Here is a 25,140-nt window from a genome sequence, read left to right on the forward strand (position 1 = left end):
GTATTAATGGCTACCAGGAGGTTTGTTAGGCCACACCCATAATAGGCGGGCTTATCTGAGATAGCAAGGGCGTTTTTGGCACGCTTTTAGCTGTTTCCTGTTGTTCCTGGATGTTGCAGCTCTGTTGTATAGCTCTCCAGAGGTGATTCAGCGTTCTCTCTGGTGCGGCTGTATGGGGGTCCGGATCATTTTCTTTGTTTGCGGCAGCAAGGAGGTCAGGTAGGCATCTCAGCAGAGCTTGCTGAGGTGTGGAGGGTGCCTGTTGTTTTTTTGTGGGGCTGTTGCTCTGTTTATATTTAAGTTTCTGTCTGAATTTCAGGGACTATAACGTTTGTGACTCTTTTTGCATTAATTTTGTGAAAAATTGTTGCTGCAAGATTTATTGTGCAGTTTATTTAAGGGCTTTGTAGTTTAAAAAAAAAGTCTGTTTAAAATTTAAAGGGACAGTAAAGTTTTTTTGTTTCATTAAAATTCTGATTTGAACTTTTTGATTAAGGTTTTTTCCTTTGGAATAAGATGGACCAAAAGGCCCTGCAAGCTGTTGCTTGTTCTCTATGTTTAAATACTAATGTTGAGCCTCCTATCCCTTTTTGTCCCTCTTGTATTGAGAGAACATTACATTACAAGGATAGACTTTTTAATTCTGAACCTTCATTATCTAGGGCAGATGTTGTCCAGGAGTCTCCTGTTCAGGCTAATCCACTGCTTTCTCCTCATACGTCCCAATCTTCTGCAGTGCCCTGTGTTTCGTCTCACATTGCTTTTTTCCTTGCAGGATATGGCTACCCATATATCCTCGGCAGTATCTGAGGCTTTGTCTGCTTTTCCTATGTTACAGGGGAAGCGCAAGAGGAGGTATAAGGTTTCTGATTCTGTTGCAATTGTGTCTTGTGTCTAGTGTTTCTTCTCATAAGTCTGAGGAGGAAGATACTTCAGTAGCATCTGAGGGTGAGATCTCGGATTCTGATTGTGTAAATTCTTCTTCTGAACCTGAGGTTGTTTCCTTTAGGTTTAAGCTGGATCACCTCCGTTTGTTACTCAAGGAGGTTTTGGCTACCTTGGATGACTCTGAGGCATCAGTCATGGTTATTCCTAAGAAATCTAGTAAACTTAATACGTTTTTTGACGTCCCTTCCTCAGTGGAAGTTTTTCCTATACCAAATCATGTTTCAGATATTATTGCACAAGAATGGGAGAAGCCTGGGATTCCTTTTTCCCCTTCTCCAATTTTTAGGAAGATGTTTCCTATTGCTGATTCTGTTAAGGAATCTTGGCAGATGGTTCCTAAGGTGGAGGGAGCAGTTTCCACTCTGACCAAGAGGACCACTATTCCTATTGAGGACAGCTGTTCCTTTAAAGATCCTATGGATAAGAAGTTGGAAGCTTTGCTTAAAAAGATTTATGTATACCAGGAGTATCAATGGCAACCGGCTGCATGTATTGCTACAGTTACTAGTGCAGCGGCATATTGGTTTGATGCATTGTCTGATTCTCTTCAGCAGAATAATTTTCGTTCCTTTCGTAACTTCTCTGGTAAATCTTCCTCTTCTTCCTCCAAGCAGGAACAGTCAAAGCCATATTGGAAGTCAAATCAGTCTTGGAATAAGGGGAAGCAGTCCAGGAAGCCTGTTTCTGACTCAAAATCAGCATGAAGGGTCTGCACCCGATCTGGGAATTGATCTTGTGGGGAGCAGACTCTCTTTCTTCGCTCAAGCTTGGGTTCAAGATGTTCAGGATCCCTGGGTGGTAGATATTGTGTCCCAGGGTTACAAACTGGAGTTCAAGAATTTTCTTACCAGAAGCAGGTTTCTTCTGTAAACTAGATAAAAGGAGAGGCGTTCTTAGGTTGTGTTCAGAATCTTTCCGACATGGGAGTGATAGTTCCTGTAACAGTTCAGGAACAGGGTCTGGTTTTTTATTCCAATCTCTTCATCGTTCCCAAAAAGGAGGGAACTTTCAGACCTATTTTAGATCTCAAGAGTGTAAACAAGTTTCCGTCTTTCAAGATGAAAACTATTCGTTCCATTCTTCCTTTGGTTCAGGAAGGTCAGTTCATGACCACAGTGGATCTAAAGGATGCGTATCTGCATATTCCCATTCACAGGGATCATCACAGGTTCCTAAGATTTGCATTTCTAGACAACATTTTCAGTTTGTAGCTCTTCCTTTTGGTCTGGCAACAGTTCCCAGAATTTTTTCAAAGGTCCTGGGAGCATTGTTGGTGGTGCTTCGATTGAAAGGTGTTGCAGTGGCTCCTTATCTGGATGACATTCTAGTTCAGGCTCCATTGTTTCGACTAGCAAACTCCCACACGGAGTTGTTGTTTTGTTTGTTTGTTTTTGTTGTCTTTTCTGCGCTCTCACGGTTGGAAGATGAATTAAGGAAAAAGTTCCTTAATTCCGGCTACAAGAGTGGTATTTTTGGGGACCATTTTAGATTCTCTAGAGATGAAAAATTTTCTGACAGACGCAAGAAAGTCAAAGATTTTCAATACGTGTCTTGCTCTTCAGTCCTTTCCTCAGCCGTCAGGGGCTCAGTGCATGGAGGTTATTGGTCTGATGGTTTCAGTCATGGACATCATTCCGTTTGCTCGGTTCCATCTCAAACCTCTGCAGTTATGCTTGCTCAGGCAGTGGAACGGGGATTATGTGGATCTATCTCCAAAGATTGTTCTAGATCAGATGTCCAGAGATTCTCTTCCATGGTGGTTGTCTCAGTAGCTTCTCTCTCAGGGAACTTTCTTTCGCAGACCTGCCTGGGTGCTTGTAATCACGGATGCCAGTTTGCTGGGGTGCTGTCTGGGGTTCATTAAGGGCTCAGGGTCTATGGACTCGGTTCTTCCAATAAATGTTTTTGAACTGAGAGCAATTTTCAATGCTCTTCTAGCCTGGCCTCAGCTAACTTCAACCCAGTTTATCAGGTTTCAGTCGGACAACATAACATCAGTGACCTACATCAATCATCAGGGAGGAACTCAGAGTTCCTTGGCCATGACAGAGGTAGCGAAGATTATTCAGTGGGCGGAGATTCACAACTGTTGTCTTTCTGCTATCCATAATACAGAGATGGACAATTGGGAAGCATATTTTCTGAGCAAACAGACTTTTCATCCGGGGGAGTGGGAACTTCATCCAGAGGTATTTTCCATCTTGATTCTCAGTTAGGGGCAGCCGGAGTTGGATCTCATGGCATCTCATCAGAATGCCAAGCTCCCGAGGTACAGGTCAAGGTCAAAGGATCTCTTTTGATAGATGCTCTGGTAGTTCCTTGGACTTTCAGTTTGGCATATGTGTTCCCTCCGTTTGCTCTTCTTCCTTGGGTCATTGCTCGGGTCAAATAAGAGAGGGCATCAGTGATTCTCATTGCTTCAGCGTGGCCTTGCAGAATCTGGTTTGCAGATCTGGTGGAGATGTCTTCATTCCATTAAGGAAGGACCTGCTTCTGCAGGGTCCCTTCCTTCATCCAAATCTCGTTTCTCTGAAGCTGACTGCTTGGAGATTGAAATATTGATTCTTTCTAAGCATGGAGTCAGTCATTGAGACAATGGGCCCATTTAACAAGCTCTGTACGGAGCTTGTGGGCCCGTGTTTCTGGTGAGTCTTTAGACTCGCCAGAAACACAAGTTATGAAGCAGCGGTCTAAAGACCGCTGCTCCATAACCCTGTCCGCCAGCTCTGAGCAGGCGGACAGGAATTGCCGGAAATCAACCTGATCGAGTACGATCGGGTTGATTGACACCTCCCTGCTGGCGGCCAATTGGCCTCGAGTCTGCAGGGGGCGGCGTTGCACTAGCAGCTCTTGTGAGCTGCTGGTGCAATGTTAAATGCGGAGAGTGTATTGCTCTCCGCATTTAGCGAGGTCTTGTGGACCTGATCCACACTGTCGGATCAGATCCGCAAGACCTTTGATAAATAGGGGCCTATGATTCAGGCTCGTAAGCCTGTGACTAGGAAGATTTATTATAAGATTTGGAGTAAATATTTGTATTGGTGTGAATCCAAAGGCTACTCATGGAGTAGAGTTAGGATTCCTAGGATTTAGTCTTTTCTCAAGGAGGGTTTGGAGAAAGGTTTATCTGCTAGTACCCTGAAGGGTCAAATTTCTGCTTTTTCTATTTTATTGCACAAGCTCCTGGCGGATGTGCCAGATGTTCATTCTTTTTGTCAGGACTTGGTTAGAATTTGGCCCGTGTTTAAGTCTACTACTCCACCTTGGAGTCTTAATTTGCTTCTTAGAGTCCTTCAATAGGCTCCGTTTGAACCTATGCATTATTTGGATATTAAGATGTTATCTTGGAAGGTTTTGCTTCTGGTGGCTATTTCTTCAACTTGAAGAGTTTCAGAGCTTTCAGTCTTACAGTATGAATCGCCTTTTCTTATTTTTCACTGTGATAAGGTAGTTCTGCGTACTGCCTTGGGTTTTCTTCCCAAGGTTGTTTCTGATAAGTATATTAATCAAGAGATTGTTGTTCCTCCTTTGTGTTGCACAACCTGGATGTGGTTAGTGCACTGAAATATTATTTGCAGACGACTAAGGATTTTCGCCATTCTTTTTCTTTATTTGTTGTCTTTTCTGGAAAGCGTACGGGTAAGAAAGCTATGGCTACTTCTCTTTCTTGTTGGTTAAGGAGTCTTATTCGCTTGGCATATGAGACTGCTGGTCAGCATCCTCCTGAGAGAATCACGGTTCATTCTACGAGGGCTGTTTCATCTTCTTAGGCTTTCAAAAATGGAGCTTCTGTAGATCAGCTTTGCAAGGCTGCGACTTGGTCATCTTTGCATACTTTTTCTAACTTTTACAAATTTGATACTTTTGCTTCAGCAGAGGCTTCTTTTGGGAGTTCTTCAAGCAGTGGTGCCTTCTGTTTAGGTTAACTGTCTTGTCCCTCCCTTATCATCTGTGTCCTCTAGCTTGGGTATTGGTTCCCAACAGTAATTAAGATGATCCGTGGACTCACCGTGTCATTAGAAAGAAAACATAATTTATTCTTACCTGATACATTTATTTATTTCCTGACAATGTGAGTCCACGGCCCGCTCTGTTTTTCAGACAGTTTGCTTTTCTATAAACTTCAGGCACCTCTTCACCTTAGAAGAATACTTCCTTTCTCCTTTCCCTTTGGTTGAATGACTGGGGATTGTGGGAGTGGTATTTAACAGCTTTTGCTGTGGTGCTCTTTGCCTCCTCATGCTGGTCAGGAGTGATATTCCCAACAGTAATTAAGATGATCCGTGGACTTACAGTGTCAATAAATAAATAAATGTATCAGGTAAGAATAAATTATGTTTTCTTTCATCATGGTGAGAGTCCACGAAATCCCCATTGCATTTCAATAACAGTTGGCAGCAGTACCAGGTTGCACTTTTTTACCCGGCTTCTCCTTTCTTACTTCCTTGTTTTTTCCTTTCTCTTTGCCATATGTATTAATAACGAATAATGGAAAAGTGTGAGGGATTAAAGATTTGTTGTGAGGGGTGTTTTGCCTCCTCCTGTAGGTTTAACTTTAATCACACATGATGGCTTCTGGACTGTCTCCATCATGAAGGAAAGTAATGTATGAAGTAAGCATACATTTTGTTTTTCCTATTACTGCATTTCATAGTCATTAATTTCTTTAAAAATGTAAGTATCTGAAATATTGTATTTATAAGCAGAAGGATAAATGTAAATGTACAATAGAGTGTGAACTTTCTACAGGGTTTAAGATATGTTGTTGATAATGTGATTGCTGTATAGCTATGTAATGGCTTTTTTATAAATACATTACTTGACATGGAGTCTGCATTTATTTATACATTTAACTGTAATAAATGTTTTTGTGCATTCCTACAAAATAGGTATAACATTCAATAATCATTTTTGGTTGACAAAATAGCACACTGTCTATCAGGAGCACTTACAAAAAAAGATTGTCATCAGTGTTTTTGTAATTTATATAGAAAGCAAAGAAAATTCCTTCAGCCGGTCTCGCAGCTCCAGTGTGTCCAGCATTGATAAAGATTCCAAGGACGCTATAACAGCAATGTACTTCATGGAATCATTTGCCAGGAAGACAGACCAAGCACCTACCCCATGTCTCTGGGTGGGGACTAGCCTTGGAATGGTTTTGATTATTTCACTCAATCTACCACCTACAGAAGAGCAAAGACTCACAGAGCCAGTTGTGGTGTCACCAAGTGGTAAGTAATACTTTAAAGTTGTTAACCTGACTCTCTTTGTTTTTTCTTTTCTAAAAGAAATATTATCAGATATATAACATTTGCCTCATAACAGTGTTTGAATTAAATGATAGAGAAACAGCTTTGACCATAAATTGTGTTTGCTAAAATGTTGTAGCTTATCTTTAAAGTGAAGGTAAACTTTGGTGAATGAAAGCCCGTTTTTTTAAAAAATACTATTAAAAACAGGGGCACTTTAATTCATCAAAGTTTACAAAGCAGCTGTCTTGATTAAAAACTTACCCTTTTTTCTTTTCACAGCCAGAACAGCTTCCCCCACCTGGAGATCTCTCTTCACACGTCAGCAATGACTAATGTGGCTTCCTCTAATCACAGCTTTTCCTCCCAGGGTAGTCATTGCCTGAGGCCATGCTGTGATTGGAGGATGTTGGATTAGTCATTGCTGACGTGTGAAGAGAGGATTTCCAGGAGGGGGAAGCTGCTCTGGCTGTGAAAAGAAAAAAAGGTAAGTTTTTAATCAAAATGGCTGCTTTGTAAACTTTGATGAATGAAAGTGCCCCTGTTTTAATAGTATTTAAAAAAAAAACGGGCTTTCATTCACCAAAGTTTAACTTCACTTTAAATGAAGCTCAGGAGTTCTGTATGGCAGTACAAGGTATCTGTCTACTTAATGAATCATAATGAGCGGGGTGTTATTCTGTTGTATTTTTTGGTTCAAGAACCATACATTATAGGTACAGTATATATGAATATGTAAAAATATGTGTGTGTGTGTGTGTGTGTGTGTGTGTATATATATATATATATATATATATATATACAGTATATATATATATATATATATATATATATATATATATTCTGTATATTAGACATGTGCGTTTTGTTCCGAATCAAATTCTGACAAATTCGGAGATTCAAATCAATCCGAATTTCCGAATTACTATAGCAACGAAACTAAACTAATCCAAATGCATTTGTTACGAATAAATCCAAATAAGTTTGGATTTATTTGTTACATTAGAATGGCCATTGACTAATCACAATTCAGTATAAAAATTACATTTAGTGAGATAGAGCAGTAAAATAATTCCAAAACACTCAAGAGGTAAGGGGCCCCCCTACAACAGTTACTTGTGAATATATCTCTAGAGGATATAATATTTGAAAACACTTGATAGCCCAGCACCACTGTCAGATGCAAGCCAAAAGGGTGCTGTAATCCCTTGGTACTCACACATCCACAAAAAGGCAGCACCTTGAAGCAAATAGAAGTCTTTATTTCCACATACTAGGGTTAAGACAGAGTGATGTTTCGGGTACACAACCCTTAATCATTTAATGATTATGGGTTGTGTACCCGAAACGTCACTCTGTCTTAACCCTAGTATGTGGAAATAAAAACTTTTATTTGCTTCAAGGTGCTGCCTTTTTGTGGATGTGTAGAGGATATAATAGGTATGGAAAGGTAATACTAGTACCAAATCTCAGAAGGAGAAAGAGGGTGGAGATTGATTCATTTAAAATATAACTTTTAATAAGTGTAATAACATTAAAATTAAAAGGGAAGGAGCCATGCTAGGAGGGAAAAATGGGAGCTCTTCACTTATACAATAATCCGCTAATTATCCTGTTTTTGGAGCGACATTGACACTTTATATTCAAGGGACAAGTAATACCAACATGTGTCGCCCTGGATGGTACTAATATTATATAAATAGTACAGTGGGGAGCTCTATTTTGGCCTAATCAAGATTCCAGTAGTGGCCCTTGTTCTGGTTGCCACCTCTCCCCTGTTACCTGGTGCAAAGCAGTTGACATTGTACTGCAGGAATAAACTCGCCTAGACATTCGATTAGCAGCACACCGGCTAATCAATTCTCATATTCCTGGGGGATAAGGTAAAGAAAAGAGACACTTTCAAAAGCAGGCGCAACACTTGATCAAAATGGAGATGGATGTCATCACTGCACTTACTGCATTGTAACGAGCCATGGACTCGCAATTTAACGACGTTGCATCATATGTTCCTTTTATGCAATGGAGTGCCTAACTCACTTAGCCATGAAGCTTGTCAACCAACATCTTACCCTGTGATGGCAGAAGGCAGGAGCGAGACATCGCTATTAGACCCGGCTGAAACTAATAACACCCGATCTCTTACTGAGCCCAGTACATATCCTGAGCGGACCAAGGGGGTCCATCTTAGAGCGATCCTCTCTGCTAATCCAGAATCTCAGTTGGATAAGTGCTATGAGGTTGCTGCAGTGCAACTGGAGCCAACAGCGAAGTGGCCGATTGTGACAGGACCAGAGCTTGGCCCTATAACAGTAGAGTACACAACGCATACACGCTCCATGTCATGCACAGTGTAGAAGAGCCCGTCAGATCCTTAAGACAGACAATAAGAGTTTTTTTAAAAAAAACACTTACTACGGCAGCTCATTAACCCTTCATGTTGCCTTCTCTTCAGTGTTTTGCCAACGGGTTTATATAGAGAGATCTGGAGGGAAAGCGGAGAGACAAGCCCTACTACCTACAGCCCTCAATCACTAAAGAAGGGCATAGACTGACATTCTGGACATGTCCTACTAGTGGATATTGCGAGCTCCTGGAATACTGATATTTGCTATTTTCCCCAATGTGGGGTTCCATGTTCATTTCTGGTGTTCTCTTTATATTTAAATGTTCATCTGTTACCGCACTATTACTGTTTTTTTTTCTTTCTCTGTTTTATATCACCTTCTATATTGTTGAGACCTATGTATGTAAACTGACACAAATTCATGTTCTGGTCAACCCCTACTGACCCTAATTTATTATGCGGTTGTTGTTTCAGGCATGTTATACAAGTATATGATATTCTACTTGGAACTTCAAAACAGGGTCTAAAACCTTTTTTTATTTAACTTATTCATACGGTACACCTAAAATAGTTAGGAGTTACTACATTTTTCCTAAATGCCTTTGTTCTCCCTTGGAATGAAAAGGAACTGCCCCCCTCTACGACAAATGATCCCTCCATACCTTAAACTTCAGGAGCTGAGTCTTCTATATCTGCCCTTGCTGAATGTCTATAATATATTCCAGTCCAAGGTACCTACTGTCCAACACTACATCAACCTGTTACCTGTTTCTTTAGACTTCAAAGTTAAGTCATAAAATTGCATTTTGTTGTTACTGCTATATTACTATTATTTTGGCGCTTATATAGACAGAGATGATGTTATAATACATAGAAACCACATCCCTATATACATGGGAGGAGGGAGGTATTACTTCCTCCTGCTTAATCTTAGAAGACATAACTCCTATTTCCCCCTCAGCCGGTAAGAGAGTTGGGAGATAGAATGTGACAGCCAGAGGGGTTTTCTATTGCCTATCATTATTTCTGGTGCTCTGACAAAATGCAGATGGACATTTGGCAGACAGACATTTGGCAGACAGCCTTCTGTCAGACGGAGATTTGGCCGACGGACAGAATGTCGAAGAATGTTCAGATTTTGTCCGAGGGCAGATACGCTCCAGAGTGCTCTGTTCTAATCAGAGCCTCGGGCGCCGCAACTGCCTCTGGGAACCTTACCATGGGTCCCAGCCCGCACGTCTTGTAATTCTCTGTCTGGGAAATTATCTATCGAATCTATTTATCTATCAAATCTATAGAATCTATCAAATTTATCTATCGCATCTATTGATCTATCTATCTAATCTATGTATCTATCTATCAAATCTATTTATCTATCTCGTGGCCGGACTGTTATCTGACAGCCACTTATGTGTCGGCCAAATGTCCATCTGCCAATTGTCCGTCGGCTAAAAGTCCGGCTACGTTTATTTCTATGTATGTAGTTAAGTATTGCTGATATTACTGATATGCCTTCACCCAGCACCATTAATGAGAATCTGCAGGAATTATTACATACTCCACACGTACCTATCATAATAGTTTAAGCCGTAAGGGTGTGATCAGTTCTCTACTATTACTTATAAATGTGGCTCAAGCTTTGTGTTAATTATTGTGTCAGCAAGTATGTGCATATACTTTTATGTGTTTGAAAGATGCAAATGTGATGGTTTTACTATGCTTTGCTCGTAATTGTAGTGGTATCAAGTTGGAATATTTAGATGACATTGTCCTAATATCCTCACTAGAATAGATTTACTGTTATATAGACTAACTTCTTTGCATAATTTACCTGGTTCACAGTACCTTGCCATTTATGATCCTCTTAGGTCTAGGGGACTGAATGAATGCATAATGGAGGGTAACAAAATCAACTATATGTGATATCCAGAATGCCTATAACACCCATGTATCCCACTTTGTGTACACGCGTGTCATAATCATCTCATGAAGGCCCCATGTGCTAATTTATAACTCCTACATTCTAGGTTATACTTGCTCGGAGACATACTTTATCAATGACATCCCACTCCATTTCTCAGCACATGGAGTGCCTTTCAACTATGTTGAGTTATACACGGAAGCCATCCATGGTCATAAACTACACAGTTGCTCATTGCTCACTATAATTCCCCTCAGGGATACTGTTTAACTAGACCGTTTTATAAGAACATCTTTTATCACTCGCCTATAATTTAATCCCTAACCTTCATCTGTTAGATCCTTTGGGTCCTCCCCTAGATCACAAGAGTATGCACCCTTTTTAAATTTATCCCGATCCACGTAACTATATCACCATATCATTAAACCTCCCGGACGCGTCTCCACCGCCCTCCCCTTATTATTAAAGCAGCTTTTGTCTGCTGACTATCCCCCAAAGTTTTTCATACTATTGCTCATTAATTCCCTGCCCCATTAAAAAAAAGAGATTTCTAACTTCATCTACATATTCATGGGTGAAGTTTTGGAATGTCGAACAGATAGGTGTCTTGAAATCTATAATTGAAAATCTCCTTGTTTATATTTCATTCTAGCACACAACATAAGTGAAATACACTCTGGTATTGTACTTTGCAACAATGTATCAGGTTAATATATACAGAGTCTCAATATGGATGTGAATGTCTTATAAAGGATTTCTAAGAGCCTCATTAAATCCACAATGAAAGAGGGGGTTTGTGATAATATAATATACAATGACAGATAAAGAGTTATATTGCCTGCAAAAGGTAGTAATATTGCTGTTTATGTTTTCTTTAATAATAACATATATATTGTATCAGAGAAACATATAAATACAGGTAACTCAATGTATTGTATCTTTATATTATGACATATTATTAGTGGGCCATCAGCCTATACCTGAATAGTTTGAGCATATTTTTATATTTATAGTTGTGTATACATTGAATTAGATATCAGTAAAAGCAAATTAGTGTGTAAGAGAAATACTAACGGCTAGATTACGAGTTTTGCGTTAAGCTGAAAAAGCAGCATTAACAGGTCCTATCGCTGCTTTTTCACTACCGCTGCTATTACGAGGTTTAGGGGCAACGCACACTTCTTTGGCGTTACCGCAAATCGACTTACGTAAACTTCGTAAACCCTTTTTTCTATGGGACTTCCATAGCGTCGGTATTACAAGTCTGTCCTGGGAGGCAAAAAAGTGAACGGTACACCCTCTACCTCCAAGATCCGTAACGCATTCTAAAGTCAGTAGTTATGAGTTTTACACTACAGCGCTGTAGCATAAAACTCATAACTAAAGTGCTAAAAAGTACACTAACACCCATAAACTACCTATTAACCCCTAAACCGAGGCCCTCCCGCATAGCAAACACTATAATAAAATTTTAACCCCTAATCTGCCCCTCCGGACATCGCCCCCACTATAATAAACATATTAACCCCTTAACCGCTGCACTCCCGCCTCGAAAACACTAGTTAAATATTATTAACCCCTAATCCGCCGCCCCTATCATCGCCGCCACCTACCGTATACTTATTAACCCCTAATCTGCCGTCCCCAACGTTGCTGCCACTATATTAAATGTATTAACCCCTAAATCTAAGCCTAACCCTAACACCCCCTAACTTAAATATAATTTAAATAAATCTAAAGAAAATTACTATAATTAACTAAATTATTCCTATTTAAAACTAAATACTTACCTATAAAATAAACCCTAAGCTAGCTACAATATAACTAATAGTTACATTGTAGCTAGCTTAGGGTTTATTTTTATTTTACAGGTTTGTATTTATTTTAACTAGGTAGAATAGTTATTAAATAGTTATTAACTATTTAATAACTACCTAGCTAAAATAAATACAAATTGACCTGTAAAATAAAAACCTAACCTAAGTTACACTAACACCTAACACTACACTACAATTAAATAAATTAACTAAATTAAAAACAATTAAATAAATTAATTTAAATTAGCTAAATAAATCACACACAAAAAAACCACTAAATTACAGAAAATAAAAAACAAATTACAGATCTTTAAACTAATTACACCTAATCTAATAGCCCTATCAAAATAAAAAAAGCCCCCCCCCCCAAAAAATAAAAAAAACCCTAGCCTAAACTAAACTATCAATAGCCCTTAAAAGGGCCTTTTGTGGGGCATTGCCCCAAAGTAATCAGCTCTTTTACCTGTAAAAAAAAAAATACAAACAACCCCCCCAACAGTAAAACTCACCACCCACACAACCAACCCCCCAAATAAAATACTAACTAAAAAAACCTAAGCTCCCCATTGCCCTGAAAAGGGCATTTGGATTGGCATTGCCCTTAAAAGGACATTTAGCCCTATTGCAGCCCAAAGCCCTAACCTAAAAAATAAACCCACCCAATACACCCTTTAAAAAAAAAAAACACTAACCCCCTGAAGATCAACTTACTGTTCTGAAGACCGGACATCCATCCTCAAGGAAGCAGCCGAAGTCTTCATCCAACAGGGCCGAAGTCCTCAACGAAGCCGGGAGAAGTCTTCATCCAAGCCGGGCGAAGTGGTCCTTCAGACGGGCAGAAGTCTATATTTAATATAGTGACAGCGACATTGGGAACGGCAGATTAGGGGTTAATAAGTATAATGTAGGTAGCGGCGATGTTAGGGGCAGCATATTAGGGGTTAATATTTAACTAGTGTTTGCGAGGCGGGAGTGTGGCGATTTAGGGGTTAATATGTTTATTCTAGTGGCGGCGATGTCCGGAGCGGCAGATTAGGGGTTAAAATTTTAATATAGTGTTTGCTATGCGGAGGGGCCTCAGTTTAGGGGTTAATAGTTAGTTTATGGGTGTTAGTGTACTTTTTAGCACTTTAGTTATGAGTTTTATGCTACGGCGTTGTACCATAAAACTCTTAATTACTGACTTTAGAGTACGTTAGGAACGTAGGCTTGGAGGTAGAGGGTGTACCGCTCACTTTTTAGCCTCTTAGGACAGACTCGTAATACCGGCGCTATGGAAGTCCCATAGAAAAAAGGGTTTACGAAGTTTGCGTAAGTCGGTTTGCGGTAAGGCAAAAAAAGTGTGCGGTTCCCCTAAACCTGCAAGACTCGTAATAGAAGCGGTAGTGAGAAAGCAGCGTTAGGACCTGTTAACGTTGCTTTTTCAGCTTACCGCAAAACTCGTAATCTAGCCGTTAGTATTTCTCTTACACACTAATTTGCTTTAACTGATATCTAATTTAATGTATACACAACTATAAATATAAAAATACGCTCAAACTCTTCAGGTATAGGCTGATGGCCCACTATTATGTCCTTATAATATAAAGATACAAAACATTGAGTTACCTGTATTTATATATTTCTCTGTTGCAATATATATATGTTATTATTAAAGAGAACATAAACAGCAATATTATTACCTTTTGCAGGCAATATAACTCTCTATCTGTCCTTGTATATTATATTATCACAAACCCCCTCTTTCAATCTGGATTTAATGAGGATCTTATAAATCCTTTATAAGACATTTACATCCATATTGAAACTCTGTATATATTAACCTGATAGATTGTTGCAAAATACAATACCAGAGTGAATTTCACTTATTGATTCATATCTGCTCAATAATAGGCAGTAACCGGAACTAATATGGCCACAGTTTTGCAACTGTACTCCAGACCTACATTGCGATATCATTCTTACCCTTTGATATTGTGTGTTTTTAATTCATTTTCTTCCCTTTTAATTTTAACGTTACACTTATTAAAAGTTATATTTTAAATTAATCAATCTCCACACTCGTTCTCCTTCTGAGATTTGGTACCAGTATTACCTTTCCATACCTATTAAATCCTCTAGAGATATATTCACAAGTAACTCTTGAGTGCTATATGTGTATTCTGTTGTAGGGGGCCCCCTTACCTCCTAAGTGATTTCTAATTAAATTCAATACACAGCACCATTTTGAAATAATTATATATATTTGAGCTACTAAGAGTATCCAAATTTCACAAGTAGTGCCATTGGTCTTTTTTCTTTTTCTAAGTGAAATAATTCTGTTTGTGTAACTTGGAACTATCTGAATCAACATAACACATACTTCTGAATGTATGAATCCGAAACAAATACAACCGAATAAATCCAAATTTATTCAAATCCGAATGAATCCGAAATGAATACATTCGAATGTATTGAAATTCGAATCGAAACAAAATTCTAAACAAACCAAAACAATTTTTTCCACTGTGCACATGTCTAATATATATATGTGCATGTGTGTGTATGTGTATGTATATATATATATATATATATATATATGTGTGTGTGTGTGTGTGAATATATATACAGTGTGTGCGTGTGTGTATATATATATATATATATATACAGTGTGTGTGCGTATGTGTGTATATATGTATATTTATATATATATATATATATATATCTGGGACCAAAAAATACGATATATATATATATTTGTTTTTTGTCCTGGAGTGATCATCTAGGGCAGGGCAACATCTATATGGTGGATAGCTTGGATTCGCCATATCATTTACTTAATATAATTTTATGAGAGCACAGTAGAATTAAAAGTGGAATTCTTCATGTAGTTCTGTGCTATACTATAGATATCCAAAGACACCCACACACACCTTTCATTTCTTCCCAGTCCTGTCCTTTGTCATATACCTTATCCTTTTCATTTTGCTACAAAACCTTTTTTTTATTAATATGCCTGTTTCATCAATATTAAGCTTAAATATTATTTCTATAGCATTTTCTTGTTTTTTTGTTTGGCAAACTAGCAAGCAAAAATTGTTTACTTTAAAGAGCTGTAAATTTGACAATACTATTTTAGATTGAGTGTGAGTGCAACACTTAACTCAAAACGTCTAATGTAAGCACAATGAGTGCGCACCCTGTCCTTTAAAAGTATAGGTTATGCTATTGATTGTGCTCTACTGCTATATCAATATTTTTAATTTCATTATTTAGGATATATTAATCCGAACGCATGGTACAGTAGAACAACTTTCTAAATCTTCAACAATTTTTTTTACAAACCTGCAAATTTCTGGACTCTTGTGTATGTACTTGGGTGGGTGGCCTGTCATTTACTAGTTCCTAGGTATCTCCTTTGAAAAGATTTTACTATGTTATAGTGTGTGACATATTTCCCTCTTTTGCCTTTAGTGCAGCTCAGGTCTCTGGAGAATCAGCTGCAGTATTGGAGGGCAGATGTGTAGATTATATAAGTCATTCATATTTCTGTTTGCTTTACAAATATGTGCCTTTGTGTTCCCCTGATCATCTCAATGACTATATGTGTGCTTAGCCTATATATAATCATACACAGGGGTTTATTATGGACAGGGTCTATTGTCCATCAGAGCTATCCCCTAAGGAATACATCCATACTGCTATGGCTAAGCTTATATATGCTTTACACCCCCAGCTAAGTGCAGAAACATGCCTGAAATGAACAGGGATATACATGGTCTCCTACTTAGCGACCTGTTTAGTTCCCCTTTAACTAAGATGGGTATGTTATATTCAGACTGTTACTCTACTGAGGACTTGCTTTCTGAGTCTTAGTGCCGCTCTGTGGTTGCTTTGGGGGAAGATGTGTCCTTTAATTTCATGTGAATTGCCCACTTAGAAGATACATTCTTTAATTCTGCTTCTAATCTCTCCTCTACATTCCCTGTGCCTGAATAAGACTGTAAACTGGTATCTAAAGAATGGAACAATCCAGGGGTACCCTTTATTCTGTCTGCAAATTTTAAAGCTACCTTTGCCAGCCTTTACTTTAGAGGAATAGGAGATGGTCAGAGCTATTTTCAACTTAGCCAGGCAAACTACTTTTCCTTTTTCAAGGACCCAATGGACAGGTTTATATGGTCTTCACGGACACTTTTGTCAGTTGACAGGTTTCCTCCTTTGCCCAACTGTCATTGTATCATGCATGGCAGCAGCTACATTACTTTAGAGTGATAACCTCTCTGAACTTAAATATGGAGATACATCTATGGAGGATATAAAGGATTGTGTTGAGGTAATTAAGACTGCTACAACCCAGTTTTTTTGTGGTATAATGTGCCCCTGTGGGGGGGCTTTGTATGCCAGACTGTCTACTTGATACCTAGCTCTGCCTACTAGTTCCTTTCATTCACTTGCCTGCTCTCATCTGGAACACACCTTCCCATCTTCATCCCTGGGAGAGTTGCTGACCTAACCTGCTGCCTACTTTTATATAAACACTGTTTCTGTTTGGGCCTCTTGCTGACATAGGATGGATATAACATGCTTAATATTGTGCTTTACTGGGATACAGTCTCTAGGCCTATTGCATCCAGTTGGATAGCTGTATGGATTATTTAGCTGTTATCAGCTGTGGGAAATTGACTGATTTGTTTTAGAGAGAGAGAGAGAGATAAAGAGAGTAATCACTTAGTTGTGCTGGTTTAGTGGTTTTACCATAAAATTAAAACATCTTTGATTATCTTAGAACCACAGCTCACACAAGACTTCCTGGAGGCTAATTCGTCCTGATCTAAGACCAAGCAGGCCAAATAGTCTGTTCCTGCATCCAAGTCCATCCCCTTCTCAAGATGTTGTTCCAGTGGGGTGTAGATTGTGAATTTTTTGCAGAGATGTGGAAAAAAATCCATATCCAACCCTTGGGTGTTTCAGATTGTGTCTCAAAGACAGAATCCATTTTTGATCCAGAGCTTATCAAATGTGATTCCTTCTCTTTCATGTAACCCAGAGCAAATTAAGGTACGAGCCTGCTATCTTCTGTGGGGACCTAGAGCATAAAGAAGTTATCACCCCACGTTCCTTTAACTTTAATTAATCTATTCATCATTTAGTGTGGGAAGGTCCATTTATGTCTATAATACACTTTAAAAATGCTTATTTGGATATGCCAATTCACAAGGACCATGTCAATTCTATCCAATATGCTTTTCTAGAAAAGTATTACAAATTTGTGGCTTTACCATTCAGCCTAGCCCCAAGGTTATTCACCAAGGTATTGGGGGGCTTACTGATGAGAGTGTGGGCTAGGAGCATCTCAATAACACTGTATATAGACAGTGTTCTAGTGTAGGCTCCATCTTTTCAGCAGACAATGGAACACACAGAGGCTTTCCTATTGATTCTGCACAGTCACGATTGATGTATAAATTCACCAAAGTTCTTTCTTTTTCCTCAAATTTAAGTCTTCTTTCTATGGTGTGTCAAATTATTCGTTTCCACAAGACTGTATCTAAATGAGGAATGAAAGATCAAGCTGCAGACAGCGCATGCTCATTTACAGTACACCCTCTTCCTACTTTTGTTCAATGGCTGGAAGTAGTTGGGTTAATAGAGACTGCTTCAGATGCAGGTATTTTTGACCAGTTCTATCTAAGACTTCTGCAGATATCACTTCTGTGTCATTAGCATGGAGATCACAATGATCTGTCTCAGAGGATCCAGTTTTGATCCGTAGACAAGGCAGTTCCAGTGGTAAAATCATCATCCGTTGTTCAGGAGTCATTGTTTCATTGGCCCAACTGGACAGTGATCACTGCAGATGCCAGCCTGCTGGGATGGGGGTCGCTCTGGTGATGTCTCTCTGGTGATCTCTCTGAGAGAGCAAGGAGTTGGAGCACCTCCTGAGGTAGTCTAACACAGTAGCCCTTCATCCAGTTTTAGTCACGGAATGCCACAGCCATTGCTTACATTAGTCATCAAAGGTTAACTTGGAGTTCCTCAGCTATACCAGAAAACATCTGACTCCATGAGAGGAATGTCACTAGACCCTGAATCAACAATTGGGAGTTAGACTTTATCAGTCACCAGAGCCTTTATCTAGAGCAGGGGTCTCTACATTAGGTGGTGTGAGATGCTGGAATTTTTCCAAGACCTTTAGCTCTTGTCCTTGACGGTTCTTTTTCTGATAGCCATTTCCTCCGCTAGGCAGATGTCTAACCTTTCTGCTCCTTCCTGTAAGGCTCCTTTATTTCATCAGCATAAAGCTTTTTTTGTGAACCATCTGTTCTTTTCTTCCTAAGGTGGTATCCACTGATACTGTCAATCAGGAGATTGTGGATCCTTCTTTGGTGCTAGCTCAAAGGGAGTATGTACTTTATCTTGGATGCAACTAAGTCTTTTAGACTTTCTTCTGCTCTTTTTGTTAATTTCTATGGACCTTGCAATGGTCATAAGATTACTGCTGTTACCTTAGCTGCTTGGCTCAGAAAACCACACCTGGTAGTGGGAAGACTTCCCCTAAGAATAATTCTTGGGCTTTTCCTAATTATGCCTCTCTGGGTCAGATCTGTAAGATGGCTACTTGACACACATCTGCAAAATTCTATAATTTCTATGATTTTACCTCTTCTGAGGGGGCCTTTTGCAGGAAAGTACTGTGGGCATTTTGCCTAATCAGTAAAAGACATGCCTACTTGTATTATCCTGTCCTGTTTTATGATGTTCTCATGAAATTGACTAGTTAGATACCAGATCCTTTGTGTGATGCTCTTGTGGACTTTTACCATAAAATAAGCTTTCCTGATAAATGGATTATTGTTTATGATTGTAAGAGTCCTCAAGCCTGCCCTTGCTCTTACATATATAGCTGGGGGCAGGACGTGTTTGTGCACTTTACTTGTCCTGCATTCTTCCTTTCCTATATTTCTGGCCTTTCTTTTTTACTTGGCCAAATGTATGTAACTGAGTATAGAAGGAAATAGCTGGTATTTTGGGGTGAAGCAATGTTTTGACAGGAAATATAATCTCACATATTATTCCTTTGCTACTGGGATTTTCAGAGAAAAACCTGCCAAAGGTACCAGAGAATTTTTAGCATTTTTGCTATCACCCCATTTTAAACATAAACGTAAACAGAAATAGAGCCTTTGGAATATGCTAATAGAGTACAACAATGTTAACAGTGAAGGTATAAAATACAAATTGAACCAAGACAAAAAGAAGTGTTTATTCAGCACAATGTCAACTTGACAATTTAATACTATTGCTTGCAGAGTAGGAATAATGCGGAGACGTTAGTCCTGCCGAGGTTAGGGGACCAGGAGGGAAGGTTGTCACTCTTTACCCTAGTTGACAGTGTGGCCATCTGAGGAAAAAGTCTGAAATATCTGGTCCCAGTAAAATTTGACATCATGAAAAAAATTGAGAGGGAGTAATTCCACTGTGCTGTGTATTTGAGCCATTTTGTGAAATAACCCCCTGCCTCCTCCTCAACCCCCTGCCTCCTCCTCAAGGAATAAATAGGGACTGTGAGCCGAAAATCTACTGGTCTTTTACAGCCAGGATTTAAACCTTCCTGGAATTCAGCATTAATCATAATGGATGAGAGGGGGATATTGGAGGTATATATACCTGAGGGGTTTCTGATGAGCTTGTCCAACCTCTGGAAAACGTGCCTGAGCAGCTCATATTCATTAGTCGCGGTTGGTCAAAATTCCTTAGGTACCCAACAAAGAGAGCGCAAGTTATGAATCTGAGGAAGGTAGTAATCCATAGTTAACTAAGCCTTAGCACCCCTATGTTAGTCAAGCAACCTCTGCAAGGTCAAAGACCTACAGTATAATAAGAAACTATATCTGGAGCGCCCAGCCCTCCCCTATCGGTTGCTTTTTATATTGTAGCTTTGTTTATCCTAGGTTTGATCTTACCCTATATAAAACTTTTTAAACAAGCATGAAGTCAAGATAGAAATTGGTTAGATAGTCAGATTGGTAGAGCCTGCATGGTTTATAGAATACAAGGCAAAATAGTCATCTTTAAGGCCCCACCAGGATAGAGGCTTATCCCTCCAATGCCCAATATCTTTTATTACTCCCTGCAAAAGGGTATCATAGTTAAGATTAAATAACCTAGGGGTTCCGGTGTCAAGGATATACCTAAGTACCTAATATGGGAATACTGTCATTTGTAGTGACTCAAAGTACTGAGAGCTCTAATGATGGTACATCCAAGTTGACATTCAACATTTCTGACTTCTGTGTTGTTCTTAACAACCCTTCCATTTTGGAAAAAATCACTTCAACAGATCTGGAATGTTTTCATATCAATCATAACACCATAGATAATCCTTTCACAGTCTTAGAAGCCTATAAAGCAGTCCTTAGGTGAGTGCTGATAAGGAGGTGGGAGAGAGGGAGGCCAGTTAGTAGGTTATTACAGTAGTCAAGTCGGGAAATTACCAGGGAGTGGATTAGCTGTTTAGTAGTTCCAGAACTCAGAAACTGACAAATTTTGGAGATATTGCATAGGTGGTTGTGACAGGATTTTGAGAGCAATTGGATGTGGGGTATGAAGGACAGATTGGAGTCAAGTGTAACTCCTAGGCAGCGGACTTGGGGTGATGGGGAGATAGTGGTGTCACCAACAGTAATTGAAAAGTTAGAAACTGGGGTAGAATTAGATGGGGGGATTAGAAGTAGCTCATTCTTGGACATGTTGATTTTTAGGTGGTGAGAGGCCATCCAAGAAGAAATGCCAGATAAGCAGACACTGATGTGAGAAAGGACAGAAGGGAGAGTGCAGGGCTGGATAGGTAGATCTGAGTATCATCAGCATAGAGGTGATAGTTTGAAGCCATATCTACTGATAAGTTTACCCAGTGAGGAAGTATAAATAGAGAAGTCTAGAGGACCCAGAACAGAGCCTTGAGGTACTCCAACAGACAGAGGCAATGGAGAGGAGGAGTCTCCAGCAAAGGAGACAGAAAAAGACCTATTAGAGAGATGAGAGTGGATCCAGGAGAGGGCAGTGTCAGAGAGCCCAAGGGAGCTGAGAGTATGTAGAAGAAGGGGATGGTCAACGGTGTCAAAGGCAACAGACAGGTCAAGATAAGTATTTAGTAGTGGTCGTTGTTTTTAGCAGAAAGAAGATCATTCGTAACCATGGTGAGGGCAGTCTCAGTTGAGTGTTGGGGATTTAAGCCAGATTGCAAAGTGTCAAGCAATGAGTAGGAGGACAAGAAGTGGGTTAGGCGATCAAAGACTAGTTTTTTTAGGACTTTTGAAGCTAGCTGAAGCAGTGATATGGGGCGGTAGATTGCAGGAGAATTGTGGTCGAGGGAGGGTTTTTTGAGGATGGAGGTGACCTTTGCATGTTTGAAGGAAGATGGGAATGAACCGGTAGCAAGGGATAGGTTAAATATGTGAGTAAGAGCTGGAGTGAGGGTAGAAGACAGAGAAGGTATTAAATGTGAAAGGATAGGGTCAAGTGGGCAGGTAGTGAGGTGCAAGGAAGACAATAGGGAACTCACTTCATTCTCAGTGGTTGGGGGAGGAAGGTGCAGAAAGTGGTGGCCAGGGCAGAGATGGAAGGTTGCAGTCTTGTGTTGGTATATTACTTCTGATGGTAAGTGTTTTGTTGAAAAAGTAGTCTGCCAGATCTTGAGCACTAAAGGCAGATGAAGGGGGTGGTGCAGGTGGATAGAGGAGAGAGTTGAAAATGGAGAAGAGACGTTTAGGGTTTGAGGAGTGAGTAGATAAAAGAGGAGAGAAGTAGGTTTGCTTGGCTAAGTGAAGGGCAGAGGCGTAAGAATAAAGAATTACCTTATAGTGGAGGAAATCTGGTTGAGTGCGGGATTTCCTCCAGGCACGTTCAGCAGCACGGGAGAATTTTTGCAGGTAGCCTGTTTGCTTAGAGTGCCAGGGTTGGAGCTGGCGACGTGGGGTTTTTCGTATTTGGGGAGGAGCAAAAGTGTTAAGTGCAGAGGAGAGAGTATTGTTATAGTGGGTTGTTGCAAGGTCAGGGCAGGATATCGTGGAAGTGTGGGGGAGGCGTTTTTGAATAAGGTTGGAAAGTTGGAGAGGATCCACAGTGTGCAGATTTCTACAGGTACTGGGGGCGAGGGGGAGAAGTAGGTTTAGCCTGTATATAAAGATTAAAGGTGAGCAGATGGTGGTCTGAGATGGGAAATAGGTGACAGATGACGTCAGAGAGAGAGCAGAGGTAGGAGAATACCAGATAAACAGAGTGTCTGTCGCGGTGAGTAGGGAATACTGTGGATTGTGAGAGACCAAAGGAGTTTGTGAGTGAGAGAAGCTTAGCGGCAGCAGGGGCAGATGGGTTATCAATGGAATGTTGAAGTCCCCTAGAAGAAGATAGCCAGGTTTCAGTCATTACTAGAAGATTGAAAGAGTTAGAAACAAACAGGTCGTGAGCAGTTGTAAGCTTGATACAGACAGAGCGATCATTCCAAAGAGCACAAGAAAAGAAAGGGGATAAGCGCTGTGGGTTAATAGAGATGAGATTATTAGGATAGCATGACCTAGAGTTTTTGCTGTGGGGGGACTGAGTGAGAGTATAAAAGTGTGGTGATTGCTGCAGGGCCAGGGTTAGGAGAGATGTCACCAGCAGCAAGCAGTAGTAGGAGTGTGAATGACAGAAGGTGAGAGTGAGACTTGTAGAAGCGCGTATGATTAGACACAGGAGAGTTAGATGGGGAAGAATTTCTAAGGAGACAGAGTAGTTCATGAGAGGACACCATAGAGGATGAGAGGAGGGTATTGTTGCTACAGGGACATGCAGTGAGTTTTAGGAAAAGGGCAGACAGAAATAGCAGAAAAGACATGGAGAGCATTGTGCAGGTGTATAGTTAGTAAGTTTTACCTGTTACCTGTTTACCTGTTAGTGGGACTGCAGTTTCCCTCTCCTGTTTCTAACTCCAGTTCTTAACTTTGCCACTTGTAAGACAGGCACTTAGAAGCACAGGGCACACATAGCCAAGGCTCAGCAGTATGTAGCAGTGAGATTTGAGTTGGAATGATTTAATTCAAGGCAGCTGTGTACAAATACAGGGAGTGCAGAATTATTAGGCAAGTTGTATTTTTGAGGATTAATTTTATTATTGAACAACAACCATGTTCTCAATGAACCCAAAAAACTCATTAATATCAAAGCTGAATAGTTTTGGAAGTAGTTTTTAGTTTGTTTTTAGTTATAGCTATTTCTCCTGTTAAGTGTAGTCAGTTCACGGGTCATCCATTACTTATGGGATATTAACTCCTCCCCAACAGGAAGTGCAAGAGGATCACCCAAGCAGAGCTGCTATATAGCTCCTCCCCTCTATGTCACACCCAGTCATTCTCTTGCACCCAACTAATAGATAGGATGTGTGAGAGGACTGTGGTGATTAAACTTAGTTTTTATATCTTCAATCAAAAGTTTGTTATTTTAAACGGCACCGGAGTGTGTTGTTTTCTTCTCAGGCAGAATTTGAAGAAGAATCTACCTGAGTTTTTTGTGTATGATCTTAGCGGACGTAACTAAGATCCATTTGCTGTTCTCGGCCATTCTGAGGAGTAAGGTAACTTCAGATCAGGGGACAGCGGGCAGGTTCACCTGCAAAGAGGTATGTTGCAGTATATTATTTTCTAAGGAATGGAATTGACTGAGAAAATACTGCTAATACCGATATAATGTAAGTACAGCCTTAAATGCAGTAGTAGCAACTGGTATCAGGCTGATATGTATATATGTTTACACTTAAGTATTTCTGGGGAATGGCACTTCACTGGGAAAATACTGTATGCATATAACTTTTAGCCTAACTTGCAGTGTGAGCGACTAGCAGCAGGCTTTTAATGACATTTCATAAATTAGATTTTAAACGTTTGCTGGCATGTTAAATCGTTTAATTATCTGAGGTACTTGGTGAAACATTGTTTTGGGCGTTATTTTCCACATGGCTGTCGTTTGTTTTAAATTAAAACAGTTTACTGAGCTTCCCTCACTGTTGTAGTGTGAGTGGGAGGGGCCTATTTTGGCGCTTTTACTACGCATCAGAAATTCAGTCACAGTCTGCCTTTTTCTCCCTGCATGATCCAGGACGTCTCCACAGAGCTCAGGGGTCTTCAAAACTAGTTTTGAGGGAGGTAATCACTCACAGCAGACCTGTGAGACTGTGCTTTGACTGTGATAAAAACGCTTATTTTCAATTGTTATCAGTTTTTTCTGATATTAAGGGTTAATCGTCCATTGCTAATGAGTGCAATCCTTTGTTAAATTTGGTTTCTATAACTAATCCGGTTCATTGTTATTCAACTGTGACAGTTTTTGTGTGCTTCTTAAAGGCACAGTAACGTTTTACATATTGCTTGTAAATTTAGTTGAAAAGTATTTCCAAGCTTGCTAGTCTAATTGCTAGTTTGTTTAAACATGTCTGACACAGAGGAATCTCTTTGTGCAATATGTTCAAAAGCCAAGGTGGAGCCCAATAGAAATTTATGTACTAATTGCATTGATGCTACTTTTAATAAAAGTCAATCTGTACATGTTAAGCAACATTCACCAGACAACGAGGGGGAAGTTATGCCGACTAACTTACCTCACGTGTCAGTACCTGCATCTCCCGCTCAGGAGGTGCGTGATATTGTAACGCCAAGTACATCAGGGCGGCCATTACAAATCACTCTACAAGACATGGCTAATGTTATGACTGAAGTTTTGTCTAAATTGCCAGAACTTAGGGGTAAACGAGATCACTCTGGAATGAGAACAGAGTACGCTGATAATGCTAGGGCCATGTCTGATACTGCGTCACAATTTGCAGAGCATGAGGACGGAGAG

General features: G+C 39.8%; 1 protein-coding gene across 1 annotated transcript in view; it reads left to right on the forward strand.

Moving 5' to 3' along the window:
- STXBP5L (syntaxin binding protein 5L) overlaps positions 1-25,140 on the forward strand; it is a 1,275,950-nt gene that overhangs the window by 1,201,400 nt on the left and 49,410 nt on the right. Inside the window, exon 23 of the mRNA XM_053705139.1 lies at positions 5,940-6,179. Coding sequence (XP_053561114.1) covers positions 5,940-6,179 — 240 coding nt within the window. The remainder of the gene's footprint in view (positions 1-5,939; positions 6,180-25,140) is intronic.

The sequence above is a fragment of the Bombina bombina genome, chromosome 3 (genome assembly GCF_027579735.1).
Source record: "Bombina bombina isolate aBomBom1 chromosome 3, aBomBom1.pri, whole genome shotgun sequence".
In the NCBI taxonomy this organism is placed as follows: domain Eukaryota; kingdom Metazoa; phylum Chordata; class Amphibia; order Anura; family Bombinatoridae; genus Bombina; species Bombina bombina.